Raw genomic sequence first — 16,891 nt, forward strand, 5'->3', positions numbered from 1 at the left:
AGGTGATCAGTGGTCTTAACGCCCCCCCCCATCCTGCCCCCAGTTAGTCCTGCCTGGTTTCTTCCCTTCCATAGACTTTTTGCCTTGGATTCACTTCTGGTTCTCTGCCTAATCTCTGCCCATTAGTCTTCGTGCTTCAAACTTCCTTAGCCCGTTCTTGTCATCCAGGATGTAGATCTGGCTTCTCCTTTATTCCATACTCCTCAGTTACAAGCCAGCCTTGCACACCCAGAACTCCATTCCTGACCCTTGGGAGCCCTAGGTGTGAGCCCCACAAAGTGAATTTTGTGTACATGGCACAGTTTTTATCTTAGGTCCAACCACCCCAAATATAGTCTCTTAAATTTGGTGACATCTGAGCAGTTCTTTTTGTGTGGTATGGTAAAAGAGGCTCTCAGAAATGTTATTCTAATCTACATTTTTGATGAATGAAGTAATAAGGAACTTGTTTAATCCTCCCAACAATGGCCATTTTACAGAGGAGAACACTGGATCTCAGAGACCTTCTAACTTGCCACTAAGTGGCCAGGCCAGAATTAAACCTGGGCCTACCTGAGCCCCAAACCTACACTCTTTCAAATCCGCTTGGAACTTCAGCAGTAGTTAAGGATATGTAAAGAAACAAATATACTGGGGCAGCTACTCCTTAAAGGAGCCTTGCAGAGAAGCATTTTGGAACAGAAAAATCTTTATGTAACATAAATAAGCACCCATTAGTTTTCTGGTTTTGTAAGTTTCTCTAAATATATATATATATATATATATATATATATATATATATATATATCGCCAGTTCCTTAAAGTGGGGATGTCAGTTTGTGAGAAATAACCCAGAAAAGTTGCCAAGTTGTGTCTCAAGTCTAGCTATGAATGGTGGTCGTGAACAGCAGGAAAAATAGGCAGCTGATAATAAATTCTAATTTTCAAGCAGCTATTTTAAGTCCCTGCCCTTCCCACTACTTTTACCAAGAAAAAAAGGGCTCTTATAGAGACCTGTGATTGCCAAGGGGGAGGGGGTGGGGGAGAGATGGATTGGGACTTTGGGGTTAATAGATGCAAACTATTATATATAGAATGGATAAACAACAAGGTCCTATGTATAGCACAGGGAACTATATTCAATATCCTGTGATAAACCATAATGGAAAAGAATATGAAAAAGAATGTGTGTGTGTGTGTGTGTGTGTGTGTGTGTGTGTGTGTGTATGTATCTATAACTGAATCACTTTGCAGAAATTAGCACAACATTGTAAATCAACTCTACTTCAATAAAATAGATTTTTTTAATAAATGGAGTCTTGGGGTGGCATTTTTTACCTTTTATTTCCTTTTCCCCTGGGCTCAAAGCAGAAGGAAATAAGCTGAAATGTCACTCCTTGCCAGGTTCTATGGGATGCAGAGTTTACAGAACCCCTTTGAAAGCAGGGTGCTTGCCTTCTTTGTCATCAAATATCTTTCGGGGCCCTTCCCACATGTACAGGCTCTAAGAGATTGAACCTGTGCTACACAAACAGATGACAAACTCATGAGAGAAAAGTGTGTCAAAGAGCAATTCTCTGCAGAATAAAAGAATCCTGATCAGCAGAGGCTTCTCAAGGGCCTGGCAATGACAGGCAAGCGGGTCACATGGAAAGGGCTCTTTATTATTTTTTTAAAGTGAGAAAATGAGCAGATATAGATTAGGCACTGAAGGTAAGGCAGGCATCGATTTTCAGGAAAGACTTGATACCTCCTGATTGGCTCGGATGATATAAGGATAGGGCTGCTAGAAATGGACTGCATATCTTGGGATCAATGACTGTGCACAGGGGAGAGGTGGGGATGTGGGGAACAGGGAAGGGGCGCACACAGGGAGTGTGAATGAGTGTGTGTGTGTGTGTGTGTGTGTGTGTGTGTTCTGAAGTTCATGCTTTATAGAGCCAGAGGTCCAGCACAGGGAGGGAAAGCAGGAGGTTGGGATGCAGGGATGATCTCAAACAGCAAGTGCTGAATGCAGTCCCAGAGCAGAAGTCATCTGAGGGGCAATGAGCCTAGGGGAGTGTCCATACCCACAGCCAGAAGAAAAATGGTGGTAACTGAAGAGCACACAGAGATGGTGGGAATGAAAGTCTCCATCCCGAAGGAGCGGGAGGCTGCAGCCAGGAGGCGGGCACAGAAGTGGAAGGCTGTCACTGCACTATGGAAGGAGGAAGTATCCTGTGCTCCCTGTGAGATCAGTCTCCAAGCCTCTCTCCCCAGAGGTGTGTGTGCTACGCTGACATCTGCTCTCTGCCAGAATGCTGCAGTGGGCATTCTGCAATCAAGGTGGACCCAGCGCTGCCCTTGGCCATGCTGCATCAGGACTGCAATGAGTCTGGATTCCTGCTGTCATGTTCTGTCACAGCAGATTTCCCTCTGCTTCAAACAGTGTGTACTTAGAAGGTTGACAGTGCAAGACAGTCCTATAGATGCAGGGACAGAATGTGCCTTAATTCTTTTGCAGTGAACATTCTGGCCCCGTATGGATGCTGCCATGAATTAAAATGGTCATATATTCTGGAAGGAGCCCTGGGAGGAGCAGAGGATGGTTGGGGCCAACTGAGGCTGAGATGTGCAGGGGGAGAACAAGATGGGGCTTCTGTTGTAGTGACAGCAATACAAGAGTAGTACTAGTTACTGTGGTTTATGCACCTATGACATGCCAGACAGGATAGAGCACTTTAGATACATTTCTTCCCTTAATCCTTAGTACCATGCTTCTACACAGTGGATATTATTCGACCCATTTAATATATAAGAGCACAAGTTCAGGGAGCTGAAGCAGCTTGTCCAAGGTGGGGAGTCAGAGGTGGCCCAGCTGGCAGGCTGCTCTGACACTTAAGCTGCTCCTGTGCCTCCGCATTAGGCAGGGTGAGCTCTGTCCTTGGGCCCCCGCAGGAGCAGGGTTGCGGACACACGTGCGGGCTCAGGAGGCTGGGCCTCAGGTGGCTGCATTTTCCCATCGTGCAAGGGCTTGCCAGGCCCTGTGGTGGCAGCTTCGCACCCCTCCCCTTCCCTTCTTTTGAGCACAGAAAACTCAGCACACAGGCCCCTCCCGCTCCCCAGTCCCACTGTGGTGGCAGGCCAGGCCCAGGAGTACTTGGGCAGAGGAGTGCACAGGCATCATAGGTGAGGCCAGGCGTGTGGGGAGCAATCTGGGAAGGTAAAAAAGAAGGCAGAGGGGCAGGTAGAGGCAGCGGTCAAGGTGGCCAGTGGGCCAGGATCCGGGGCAGGCAGGCAGGAAGGCAGGGGAGCTCACGGAGATGGAGTGGTCAGAAGACACGGAGGCAGGCCTGGTGCTGGCCTGAGGTTTGGGCACATCTGGGGGCGTGGGCACACAGCTTCACAGCTTCTTGATTCTGCAGTGTGGGCTGTCAGGAGCCACCGGGGAGGGGAGGTGAGGGACTACCCTGGAAGGAAGGCCACCACAACAGTTTTCAATAGGAGCAGTACAGCCAGAGCCTCTGGGCACAGACTGCCAGGCACTGCCCTGGCAGAGAATCCTCACTCGCTGTCTCTGCCCCAGAACTCTTGCACCCCAGGGACCCCTAGGCTTCCTCAGTCATCCCTCTCTTCACCCCTGCCAAGAGAGGGGCTGAGGGAAATGGGCAGGGCACTGCCCAAGTGATAGATACAGTGAGTGAGGCTCAGACCCTCCCCCGCCACCTCCCAGAAGGTCTCTGGAGCTGAAGCAGGGGATGGAATCAGGAACTCTTGTGGGTGGAGACACTCTGCCAGCAGAGAGGAGTAAGGTGCCGACTCCCCGAGGACTGGTGACGGTTAGAATAAACACGGAGACAATCAGATCCCAAGTGCAGCAAGCTGCAGACAGCAAGGTAATACCCCATCTGGCAAGGGCAACACCTAAAAATACTGAACTGTGGTTCTCACAGGAATGCTTAATGGCCCACATTCAATCTAGAGCGGCTTCTGGATTATGGGTTAGGGTAAATAAAGGAGATCATCTAAGCGACATAACCATAGGTTTTTAGCTTAAAATGACATCTGGTACCAACAGAGTGTTTGTCTCTAAGAGACTCAGATTGCCAGTCATCCCAGGAACCTCTCTGCTGCTCTCAGCAAGTTTTCATCCTGACTTGTTCTGACTGGTGGGAAGGACACAAGTTTGGACCTCCAGCTCCCCTTTGGGCCCCTGTCGTTTGTTAGCCAGGAGACACCGCTGAGAATGGGCTATCACCGGTCAGCACGTGGGCCGCAGCTCTAGCCAGGGCGGTGAGCTGGGTCTGCTTCCACCCGTGGGCTGGAAGCTCATCCTGCTGGCCAGCCCAAAGAGCCCCCCACACACATATCACTATACCCCTGTCTCTTCTCCAAGAGAAACAACTTTAAGCATACAACTTCCTGGCGGCTGGTCAGTGGCAGCATTTTCTTTGGAAGGAAGGAAAACTCAGGATCTAATTCCTGGTTCTGTAATGTCCTGGACATGTGACCTAGGGCGGGTTACCTTGCTGCTTTATGCCTCAGTTTCGTCATCCAAGATGGGGACTAAGGAGAGGAATGTCTCTGACTGCCCTGAAGTCATCGGAGAGGTCTGCTTCAATGCTCTCATCTTCTCTTCACCCAGTTGGCCTTCCTGCCCTGAACACCCATCGTGGCAGGTCTGCTTGCATCTCACCGCATCCTGACCTTTGCCTCTGGAAGCCAGCCCAGTTGCCAGGGAAACCAGGTTGGAGTCCTAGGATCAGGCGATGATGAAGAGCTGTCTTCAAAAGGAAAAGAACAGGATTTATCACTGGCCCTGATCCTGGGTATCATGAAACCCTGACTTCATGAAACCTCCCTCTGCACAGATGGGCACCTTTGAAGAGTCAGGCAGTAAGAGACTGTAACTGCTCTCTTACTTCCACTGTTTTGGATGTTGTTATTCATTATCTTTTCTTCCTCTGGCTGAGGCCAAGGCAAGTGGTGAGCAATCCTGGCTTTTCCTCCCGTGAGCTGCTCTCCAAAGCTAACAGTTAACTTCCCTGCTTCTTTCTTGCTTGCCGGTCACTGATGCCATGAGCACATGTCATGTGCATGCTGGCTGCTGGCTAGTCCACAGCTTTGGGAGAGTAGAGTTTGTGGCCCTCAACTATGAAAGACTCAGCTTCTGCTATCTCATCAGGCAGAGCTCTGGGAAGCTGAGCACATCTCGACCTGTGAGGAGTGAGACAGAAGATATAATGGGATGGCATGGCTTAGGACAGACACAAGCTCTGAGCCTCCAGCTTCTCTGCATGTAATATTGAGAATTAAGAAGTTACAAGTGTGAGCATGGGCTGGCACTATACCATCAAGCTTTGGGAGGTCCCATGCCCTGTAAATGTTGACAGGAATGACTGAGAAACCTGAAAGTTCCCTGCTGAGCAAAAATGAAGGACGCCACAGTTGTGAAAAACCAAGTGACCAGTATGAACTGTCTTTGATGACCAAAGTTGGAGGGTGGAAAGCATTAGGCCTCTGTGTGAAGACAACTGATAGGACCACTGTAGATAGGGGTCTCCTGACCACCCCACAAATGCTGGCCTGAACCTGACCCTTCTCTTTCATATGTTCTCTGGATCAAGCAACTATGGAATTTAGGTGGCTGAGATCAGTCCAAGGAACACATTTTTCAGTGCATCTTCTCTTTTCTGCATCAAGGAGACCCCAAATGTATGGCTTGTTAAAAATAGGTACTCTCTCCAGGACTCATGGGCAGGAATAGGAAGGATAAGGTTATACTGGGTTTCACGTTTGTTCTCTGCACCCCAATAAATGGGCCTCTACTTTTGGAGCTTGGCTGTCAAGTCAAGACGCCTAATATGATGATTGCACCAATGCAGAGAGAAAGCTGGACGTCTCAGACGAGTCCAGGACAACTTGTAACACAGGCTAGAACAGCTGTCATCCGGCAAGGACACATTGACTATGGTTCATGTACAGAGTCTGTGCTGTACATACAGTCTGTTCTGGAAATGTAATAAGTCTCTTACTTTAGTTACAAATAACTGGGAATTACCACTTCCTTTTGGCCACCTGAAATTGGAGAAAAATCAAATCCACAAGGTCCCAAAATATGTCTTTATAACAGAGAATTGTCAAGTGGTTACTAGACCAGGATGCTTTCTGCACAGGGCTTTTGAGGGGATCCAGTGAGTGAAGGTCATCAAATTTCGAAGCACTTGATAAGTACTTGGCAAATGTTCAATATTATCTAATTTTCTGTAATATTTAAAATATAACCAGCCAGAAAGTAGGGCTCCTGGCTTCACAGAGGCTAGTTCATTACCTGTGGCTTTCCATTCTTTATTGCTCTCTGGCTAAGTTTCCATCCAGGTCCTAGTGATTTTGCCTAAGATAATATAAATTGAGTTCAGTGAGTTGCATGATCCAGGTTCTCAAAGACCTGATTAGTATCAAGAGACATTACTCAGCGCCCTGGCCTTCCCTGGCTATAGTTCTGCAATCTCGTCTCCAGAAGCAGCCAGGGCTCTCTGGCATTGCTGTTTCTGTCTAAATTCTTGGGGTGTATTTCCCCCCTGGCTCTGTCTGCAATTCTCTTTCAGCTTAGTCATTCCCTCTTCAGAATGGATTTACTAGGGATTAGCTTTCTTATTCATTTATCACATTTCTATTATAATCATACTCACGATCCCAGCCCTTGGAGAGACACAAAACAGAGAGAAAGGTCGAGAGAAAATATAGGTCCAAGCCTAAAGTAGGCTTCTGTGGAGTTCAGCCTAGTTCTCTTCCAATCTTCACCTCGCTTCATCCAATTTATTTACTTTTTATTTGTTTCTTCTCCATTATGGTTACCACAGGATATTGAATATAGTTCCTTGTGCTATATAGTAGGACCTTGTTGTTTATACATCCTATATATAATAGTTTGCATCTGCTAATCCCAGACTTCTGATCCATTTCTCCCCCACCCCCTCCTCCTTGACAACCACAAGTCTGTTCTCTGTGTCTGTTCACTTCACCCAATTTATAAAAAAGCACTAATCAGGTTCTTAGGTCAACAGTCTGAATTACCTTGGAGAGAAACCTCTGGAGCCTGAAAGGGTACTTTCCCTTAGAATCATCCTCCAAATGCTGCCAGATCAAGCTCTGGGCCCTCAGCCCTCATGGCACTGCCTCAGATAAGATACCTGAGGAAAGGCCTTGAGGGAGACGTTAATTCACAGATTTCCCTGATGAAAAGCAGAGTACACACTAATGTCCCACTCTGGCCATTCCTTTCTGCAGATGCCCCACTATTCAAGGAGCAGCTGGGTGCTCTGTTACTCCAAGAGGCAGGTGTTGTCTCAGCTCTTGCCCTCAAACCAAGGAGGATGGGGATCTGACAGCAAGGCCCTGAACCACCTACAATTCTGGGAGTACTTGCTATATGCCAGGCCCCATGCTAAGTACTCCATGCATTCACCTCTTTTCATCTTTGCAACAATCCTATGAAGTACATACTAGGTGACCCCCATTTTACAGATGTGCAAACTGAGGCCCAGAGAGGTTATGTAATTCAGCCAAAGTCACTAACAGGTGCCAAAGCTGGGGTATGAACCATTAGACTCTCTATTCTTGGGAAACCCACTTAAAATACATTGTTAAATTGGCTAAATTATAGAGATGAGAGGTTAAAAACAAATCTGTTTTCTAATTAAAAAATAAAACCACAGAAACTTCCTATCATGATTCAGGCTTGGCTGTGCCCCATCTGATGGTCATTCAGCATGAAGATGGTCACTGGCCCCCCAGACTCCACATGCCCTGTCCTGGCCCAGGTTGGGGGGGTGGTGGATGTGGGGGGGTGGGCAGCAGATGAAAAAGCTGACTCTCATGACGGCCTTCTGGACCACTTAGCTGTCCTCAGCCAGGATTCCCCTCCTGCGGGCTCCGGACTCACAGCCTGTCCCCATCAGGGTCCTGCCCCCTACAGGCTTCCTCGGAAACAATGTGGTTTAGTGAAAAGAGACTCTTTGCAAGGGGAAAAAGCTGGATTTGAAATTCCATCTCTCTTATTTGTAGCTGCATGTTCAGATGACTTTACCACTCCAGCTTCGGTTTCCTCAACTGTGAAGCAGAGCTAATCACTCCAACTACGTTATAAAGATTAATTTAAATGTGTGGTGAGAGAACACAGGGAAAGCTTTATAAACATTAGCAATTAAATATATAACAAAGTTCATTTTCATCAGGGTGTGAATGACCATTAGGAATTTTGCATTTTAAAGAATACTTGCATTTTAAAAGAGGAATCTGATAAAATGAATGACGCTCAAAGCAGTGGGTCGTTGATGTGACATCAGAAATCTAGGAATCCCACTTACTTCCTCTGGCAGGCCTGGAGGACTGGAATCATGCTGTCCCTCCCTTCAAAGAGGCTCTGGCCCTGCTGTGTTGTTGTAGCTGGCCTCCTGTGCATTCACACTTGAGTGTGTTTCCTTGAACGGCCCTGCACAGAAATGAGTTGGTGCTTCCTGGTACATATGGGTTGCTGAAGGGAGGGTAAGGAGGTGGGGTCTGCATGCAGATGTGAGATGTGCAGCTGTGAGATCTCAGCTCTGCCGTGTAGCATGGGGAGGTTGGGGGAAGATGCCACTTCTGGCAGGAGCAGTGTCAGGATCCAAACGCATAAACCATTAAGGTCAAACACAGGGCAAAAGGAGGCAGCCCATCAGAACCAGTAACACCCCCTACTATGCTGGGAGCCACCACCCTGCAGGTACTTGTTGGCATGCAAATTCTTTACATAACAAGATGCAGGGCAGTAAGTAAATCAAATAGACACCATTTATGCTCTTAATATTCAGCCAAAGGCCCCCTCTGCACACGCTATGTCAGGCACTGCTGGGGGATACAATGTATGATGATAAAAAGACATTTTTATTGCACAATTAGGATTTCTGAGGTGCTCGCATATGCACTATCTAACTGAATTCTTGAAACGAACTGTGCAGAACATAGTCTAATGCCCATTCTGAGGTCAGGAAACTGAGGCTCAGGGAGGGTATCCTGGGTCATAGTAAATGGCAGAGCTCAGGCTACAGGCCATTGGTTCATTCATTCGTTCATTCAGTCACAGAGTGGCCAGGATTTTTCCGAATTGATTTTTGTGTAGATCTGTAATCTTTCAGAAAAGACTGGCTGCTGAGGCCAGAGAATCCAGGAGCTTGTGAGAGGCAGGTAGGTCTGTTTGATTGATGTGGTCTCCCCAGGACAGTGGGTGCTCTCTTGGACACAGAGGGGGGAGTAACAAGTAGAAAAGTGAACTTTTACCTCCTTCAAACTGTGCCTCTCTTTTGCTCATCTCCTACGAGTCCAGAGATGGATCACATTGGGGAAACAGGCAGCCCAGCATCCACCAATCACACAGGCGGTCAGCTGCCACTTTACACCTGGTTTCATCTCCACAACATCCCTGGGAGGTGTTAAAACCTCACTTTACAAACGAGAAAAGCAGGAGAGGGATAGGAGGCAGGGCTGCTGAATCCTCCTGATGCTCTGCAGCCACCAGGAACGCCGAACGTTACAGGGCTGTCCACCAACTTGCACGTCCTTCCCTTCCTTCCATCCTCCTGCTGTTATGGCTCTAGTCTACCCAGACCCCGATTTTCTCTCTCTTGCACTACTGCAATTCCATTTGACATTCATTTAAAAAAAGTATATATTTAGTGAACACCAGCAGTGTCAATGCTGGCCACTGGGATAGAATGATGCGCATAAGTTAGTGCCTGCCGTTCTAGTGAGGGACACGACAAGAGAACAGGCAACCCTAAATAAGGATGAGTGCTGCAGCAGAGAGAAGTCCAGGTGCAGCATGAGTGTGTGACAGATGCACCCAGTCCAGCTGGGGGAGGTGGGGGGAGGTGGTGCTCATGGTCAAGGGAGGTTGGGGACCTCCATGATGAATCCAAGTCAACCATTTTCCTAAGAACCCCCTTTGAGAGTCCTTCTGAAAATGAAAACCTAAGTGAACCCCTCCTCTTCTCAAAACCCTTCAGTGGCTCCTTATCATCCACAGAATGAAGGACAGGCTCCTTAGTGAGGCTCCCAAAGTTCTCTATGTTCTGACCTCATCTCCCACCATGTCCCAACGTATCTACATGTTTGTCTCCTGCAGAATGGAAGCATCTTGAATGCACAGCCTATGTTCAGTTTAGTTCTCTGTATCCACAGCCCAGAACAGGGATGCTATATATTTAGGTGTGATGGACTCATTAAAAGAATGAATACATTCCTGAGGTCTGAGCCCTTGTCCCCAAAGAGAAGGCCAATTCTGCCTTCCCTTGGGTCTCCTGGTAGGAATGGTCCAAGTCCCCTGCAATTTTGGTCACTGAGGGGAGAAGAGAAGTTTAATAAGGAATGGGGCATGTGACTCTTCTGGGATGTAGCTCTGCACCCCAATTTCCTGCTCTCAGACCTACGGCGAGTTCTTCCTAAGTCTTGACACAGAGGAGTCCTGGGTCAGTTTACACATCCCCCGAGTCAGAGTCCATGGAAATTCCTTTGGGTGACCTGTCCCTTCCCCCAGTTCTCTGCATCCCATCCCTAGGAGCCGCAGCCCCTCGCACAGTGCTCTGTACACATCAAGCATTTAGGGAGTTCTGTGTGAATATTGAACACTCTACTCTTGCCACCAGGATGGGGTTTATAATGGAGACAAATTCTCCTGTACTAATTTTCAGGGAGAAAAGAAATGCACTTCAAGCAAGAAAATTGGGCATCTGGGAAGGTTTCCAGCCAGGAGATTTCCAGCAGGACTTGAAAAAATGTAGTCCATCCCACACTGTAATAGGCTGGGGGTGGGGTGGTGGCCTTTACTCCCTTTTCCTCAGCCCTGTGCTAGTTACCTCTAGTCACCTCAGAGGACACAGAAGAGGAAGATGTGGAGCCAGCCCAGCACAGTATAACAATGTGGATTCCTTATTTCAAAAGAGACAACAGTGTAGCTTAAGTTCTCTGTTTTCCCCCCACCAAAACTCAGAAACCATAGCTGTGCTAGCCAATATCTTTGCAGAGTTAGACTGCGTCTGACCCACATCAACCTCAGGGCTCCCGACTCCCGGGGAGATAGTCTGATCATGTACAAAAGGTTCCCCTCAGCCTTCTCTAATTGTTAGCATAGAGCTGGAGAGTCTCAAATATTTTTTGGGGGGAGGGCAGAGGATAAGGAATGAGGGAATGGGAGGGGTATGTGGTACCACTATGCTCTCCAGATGTTAACAGGAAAGCAGCTGTTGGTGCCTTAACATGGAACAGCACGGTTTGTTCATTCATTCGATAAATGTTTGCCGAGTGGCAGGGACTGTTCTAAGCTCTTGGAGTCACAGTAGCAAACAAAACAAAGCTCCTGCCTTCAGGGAGCTTACGTGGTAGGAGAAAAGGACAACAAACAAACAGGATAGAGGTAATGAAGGATGGGGCTGCTTTTTAAGACAGAGGTGCAGGGAAGGCCTCTTTGAGAATGTTGTCCCATTGTCATTTTAAGCAAATACTGGAATGAAGTGATGGAGGGAGCTGCTTGGATGCGTGGAGGTGGAGGATTCCGGGCAGAGGGGCCAGCAAAGGCCCTGGAGTGGGGAAGTACTTCTTGCATTTGAGGTCTGCTTGGGGAAGGTGTGTAGAGGTGAGGTCAAAGGTTCTGTGGGCCCAGGGGTGATGCAGATCCGATGGGCCCTGGAAGCCATGTTGAACAGACTCTGGGTATCTGTTGTGCACCTTCTATGTGCCAGACATGTCCTAGGACCTGGGGATACTCTGATGAACAGTCACTACCCCCTGCTTTCATGCAGCTTATGATCTAGGGAAGGATGACGGACAAAGAGAGGGAGTCCAGGACCCCATGGTCAGTGCTAAGGGAGCACTTGGAGGAGCTGAGGGCTCAGGAAAGGCTTTCCAGAGGAGATGTCACCAAAGCTGGCAGGAAGAGTTGTGAAATAAGCCAGAAGTCAGCTGTGTTATGGACCCAGTTTTGCTTACTAGTTATCTCAGTCAAGTCCCTTGATGTCTCTGAGCCTCGACTTCACTGTGCATAGAATGGGAACAATAATAATACATGTTCTCTAAAGAAAAAACAGGGTCATGGGTGTGAAAGTGCTTTGAAAACTGTAAAGCCTCAGACAGATGTAAAACACTGCTATTAGCTCACTGCACTGTTTTCTCTTCCTATGTATTTTGTTACTCTGGGTTTGAGCGCAAGGCTCCTGGCCTCTCTCCTTCCCCCTGGAGCCAACTGGAGCTGGTGGCTCAGTCTGTAAAGATCTAAGCCAGGCTTCTCGGCCAGAGGCCTGGTTGCATCGTGTGGACTCCATGCATACCGTGGCCACCAGTAGGGCTGCTGGAGCCACCCTCATGGCATCTGCTCCAGGGGTAAATGGAATTGCTCAAACATGTGTGTAGATACCGGTTTGCTTATGGGCTGTTTGTCTTCTCCAACCAGAACCAGAGATGGGACCCTGACCCTGCTCCGCAAGCCCCAGATGAGAGGAGGCCACCTTTCACTGATGTTTTTGTGCATCTGGGAGGGGGACATTGTTGCCACATACAACAGGCTTGGCTCTGTCCAGAGCTGCATTTCTCTGTAGCAAGAGGCATTCAGCCAGGGAAAGAGAAGAGCATGCTCTCTCTATAAACAAGGTCAATCTGGGGAGTAAATTTCCATCTGCAGATTGGCAAAGTCATAGTTTAACACCAAACAATCCCCAAGAAACTTAGAATGAAGTGCTTTCCACAAATTTTATTCCATGGTCAAGAAGCTCTTTTTCCTAGGTCCTTTCAGGAAGAAGAGAGTTTCCTTTCAATAACCCTAGGCTTTCTGTATTTCATTTTCCAGGGTATTTTCTCCAATCAGAGTTGTCCTATGGAAAACTCACCCTCCTCAGCTGAAACACCCACTTGAGAGTAGGTGTGACCCCGAGCACCCCTTGGGCCTCAATAACTATCTGTAAAATGGGGGGATGAGAACAGGTGAATCCAAGGTCTCAGGACCCTTTGTTTTGGGGTTTTCTTTTTTTAGTTTTTTAAAAATAGACTTTATTTTTAGAGCAATTTTAGGTTCACAGCAAAATTAAGTGGGAGATAAGGAGATTTCCCATACATGCCCTGCCCCCACTCATACATAACCTCCCACATAATCAACACCCCCACCGGAGTGGTACGTTTGTTACTACGGATGAACCTACAGTGACACATCATTATCACCCATAGTTTACATTAGAGTTCACTCTTGGCGTTGTATATTCTATGAGTTTGGACAAATGTATGACAAACGCATCATATGTAGGCACAATTATAGTATGCAGAGTAGTTTCACTGCCCTAAAAATCCTCTGTGCTCCGCCTATTCATTCTTTCCCTCCTCTCCACTCCTGTTTTAAATTCTATGTTTAAAATATATGATTTCAACTACTGCTCTATGTTTAGAAACTCCTCTGCTCTGAGATTCAATACCAAGTTACCTGTGCTAGTTTGACTTGTTTTGTGTGTTTCCTTCTATAATTTTTTGGTATAAAGTGAAGATCTACATATTTATCAATAAGAAGAGTTAATCAATCATCCTACTAGTATTTCTTTAAACTCTCTTTCCCCCAAATATATGTGACTCCCATTCATCACAAGCTAAATTGTAACTATGTAATAGTCTACTTCTGCATTATATTCTGTGCCATTCATTTGTCCATTTATTTTTTGTCAATTAAAACTATTTAATAAAAGTGTATTTCAGTATTTGATAGGGCAAGTCCCTCATTTTCAAAACATTCTTGACTATTTTCATTGACTTAATTATTCCACAGGAATTTTTAGATGTGTTTTTCAAGAAAAAATATCCCATTAATATGTAGTGGAATTAATTTCCGTGATTTACAAATTATGTTGAGTCATGAGTTACTTAAGGAGCATAACCTTGGTTCTCTGGTACGGCTACTCCTGGAAGACTAGTATGAGCAACACTTCTAACTGGCAGCCTGGGAGGAACAGGAAACAGCTACATGGGATATAGCCAAGGATGGGGCCAGCCAGAACTCACACAAGAAGAGACCTGACTCCCTTCAAGAAAGAGCCAAACCATTTACGCACTCAATGTCTGTCTGAATAGGAATCAGAAAACAAATTTGGCTTTTAAACCTCCAAACACAGAATGACTGGAGTCTGAGCTGCAGAAGAATAGAGAGGTAGCAACTCTTTAGATTAGCTAACCAAACCCCATCTGCCCTCACATTTTTCTACTCCAGATCCTGGGAACCAAGGCTGTAAGTGATTGAGAAAAAGTCATCCAAATATATCAGATCATCATCATTGATAAGAGTCCGAGACTTAGAAGTCTTATTTTTACCCTGAGGGACCCTTCGTTTTTAATGGCACCATCCTGCCATCTTGTCCTGGCTGAGGAGTCACCATGTCCCTTGACTTTTATCTTGACTGTTCCCTTTCCATGGTCTCTTTCTGCTTCCCCTGACAGTTTAGGGAAAGACCCAAGTGCCTGGGGAGGATTCTTGCCTAATATGGCATTGTGTGGAGCATGTAGTTTGCTGTTGGTGTTCAATAAACACAACAGCAGAAACAATAGACCCCAAATAGCAAGGTTTTCTTTGTTCATTTAGATGATCAGCTGTTACTGTCTTGGCTCCCCCGACACCTCGTTTCCTCGTCCAGCACAAGCTACTGCTTCTCTGATAGGCTAACAACATAAGCATCCATTTATTCCCATCTGAGAAGTGTAGTTTCTAAGGCCACTGTTTCATTCCAGTTTTAATGGCACTTATTTTTCTATGGATATATGCTTTCATTAGCATAGATTTCTGTTGAGAAGGCAGTTAGCTGTTTTATTCATGGTAGGAATGGCTGAACTGTGGGTATACAGGTAGGCTGCAAGCACTGGGGTCTGATTAGTCTGGAAAAGAGTGGACTTTAAATACCTAAAGAGTTACACAAGCAGAGCTTTTGGATATGTGGGAAGGGCACAGGGGCTGAACCAATGCAGTCTGAGACATCGAGCTGGGAGTGCAGCTGAGATGGAAAGCTAACATGCAGTCCTCCTGGAGTGAGAGTGCTCTCTCCAAAAGTCTGGGCCTGTGTGGAGCCAGCCTGACATGAGGCAGCTGGGGAGGAGGTGGGGGACCCAGGAGTGGTGGGCCAGGTTTCAACTGGAAGCAAGGAGGCAGCGCTGAAGTGGTCCTTTGAGGCAAACCTCCTGGACTCGACAGGGGAAGTGCGACTCATCTGTGGGAGATGAGGGTAGAAGGAGACGGTAGAAGCAAGGAGCATGCACAAGTGGGACCAACGGGGGAAGTCACAAGGAAGTAGAGTCTGCCTTCACTGAGGACTTGTTGACAGCGGGAGGGGCCTGGATGGAGTGGGCTGTCTCCTGAGATGAGAAGCTCAGTGCAGACTACGGGTAACCAGGAGTCAGGAACTCGTAGAGGGGCTTCCAGGATGGAGCAGGTGGTGGTCCCTAAGACCCTTTAAGCTCTAAGAGTCTGACATTCTATGAGGTTTTTAAAAAGTATATACCAAGGTAGCCATCTAATGTGTAACTTCAGTTAATCACATAGCAAATAAAATCAGCAGTAATTTCACACTCTAATGGGTTTTGTGACTTCACAGATAAACGTGTAACTTAGGAAGAGCCTTACTGGATATGTTTATTACCTTGACTGAGGTGATGGTTTCATGGGTGTATGCATGTGAGTTTAATTTTAAACTCATCAAATTAAATATTAAATATGTACAGGGTTTTTGTATATCAATTATACCTCAACAAAGCTCTTAATAAAAAATTGTGAATTAAAAAACAAGAAACTTATCGGTCATCTAATCCATGGTTGGCCAATTATGGCCTGTTGTCTGTTTTTACAAATAAAGTTTTATTGGAACAGCTACGTCCCTTCATTTACATATTGTCTTGGCTGTTTCTGTGCTATAATGGCAGAGATGAGTAGTTGCAACAGTGACCAAATGGATTGTGAAGCCTAAAATGCTTATTTTCTGGCCCTTTAGAGAAGAAGTTTGCCACCGTTCAATCTAATCCAATCCCCCATTTTATAGCTAAGAAAACGAAGGCTGACATTGTTAAGTGACTTCCTTTATGTTGAGTTAGTTGGTGACTGAGTCGGGACGAGAACCATGGCATCTGATGCTCAGGCCTGTATTTCTCTGCCTCAGCCCAGAGTGTCCCAACACTGGCTGGTCTGTGTACAAGCACCTCTTAATGTCCCGCCACATTCACGTTTCACAGACCCAGGGCCTGAGGGGCAGAGGTGGACAGACCCGCCCACGGTCACTCCACCCCCCCTTCCCACCCCACCAGCCACATGACGGGCCTCACACCTGCGAGTTTTGACCCTACAGAGCTGGCTCCAAACCACCACTCCAGGCAAGCTGAGGCCTTGGGAGGCAGTGAGAGCTTCTAAGAACTTTTAAGACAAGCACTCATCCAGCTCCGGGGAGTCCCTCTCAGCATTAGCATTCACCTTCTGTTATCCAACAAAAGGACACATTTACAACTGTCTCAAGTTCAACCTGAAAACCCTTTTCACAGCTTTCCAGGGAAATTACTCCAAGCAGCCCTGATGGGTTAAAATGATTTTAACACACCCAGTTGCCTTCAATTACTTTGGTGGCATGTGCTACAAACAGCAAAACATATGAGTAACTGATATTTACCTTCTTTTGCAGTAAGAGATTCCAAAGGAGACAATGCAAAGGGTAAACAAAACAAAACAAAACAAAGCCTTATCTACCCACAATTATATTTAAAGGAACAAAGAGCCAATCTGAGGCCCAGGTCAGGCCTCCACTTTCCATGTGGGAGATTTCCCAGAGGGATGAGAACCAATCAGACCATTAGAATGATCTGTACTTGTCCAGGAGAGTATAAATTGAAAGCCAACACC

At 46.7% G+C, this 16,891-nt stretch overlaps 1 protein-coding gene across 2 annotated transcripts in view; it reads right to left on the bottom strand.

Annotated features, from left to right (window-relative positions):
- FAM78B (family with sequence similarity 78 member B) overlaps positions 1-16,891 on the bottom strand; it is a 92,750-nt gene that overhangs the window by 29,914 nt on the left and 45,945 nt on the right. The window contains exon 1 of one of the 2 annotated variants that reach the window (XM_067031870.1): positions 4,484-4,711. The exons of the other annotated variant lie outside the window; for it this stretch is intronic. Coding sequence (XP_066887971.1) covers positions 4,484-4,512 — 29 coding nt within the window. The 5' untranslated portion in view covers positions 4,513-4,711. Of the gene's footprint in view, positions 1-4,483; positions 4,712-16,891 lie in introns of those variants that run through there. 2 annotated transcript variants of the gene reach the window in all.

Source organism: Kogia breviceps, chromosome 1 (assembly GCF_026419965.1).
Source record: "Kogia breviceps isolate mKogBre1 chromosome 1, mKogBre1 haplotype 1, whole genome shotgun sequence".
Lineage (NCBI taxonomy): Eukaryota > Metazoa > Chordata > Mammalia > Artiodactyla > Physeteridae > Kogia > Kogia breviceps.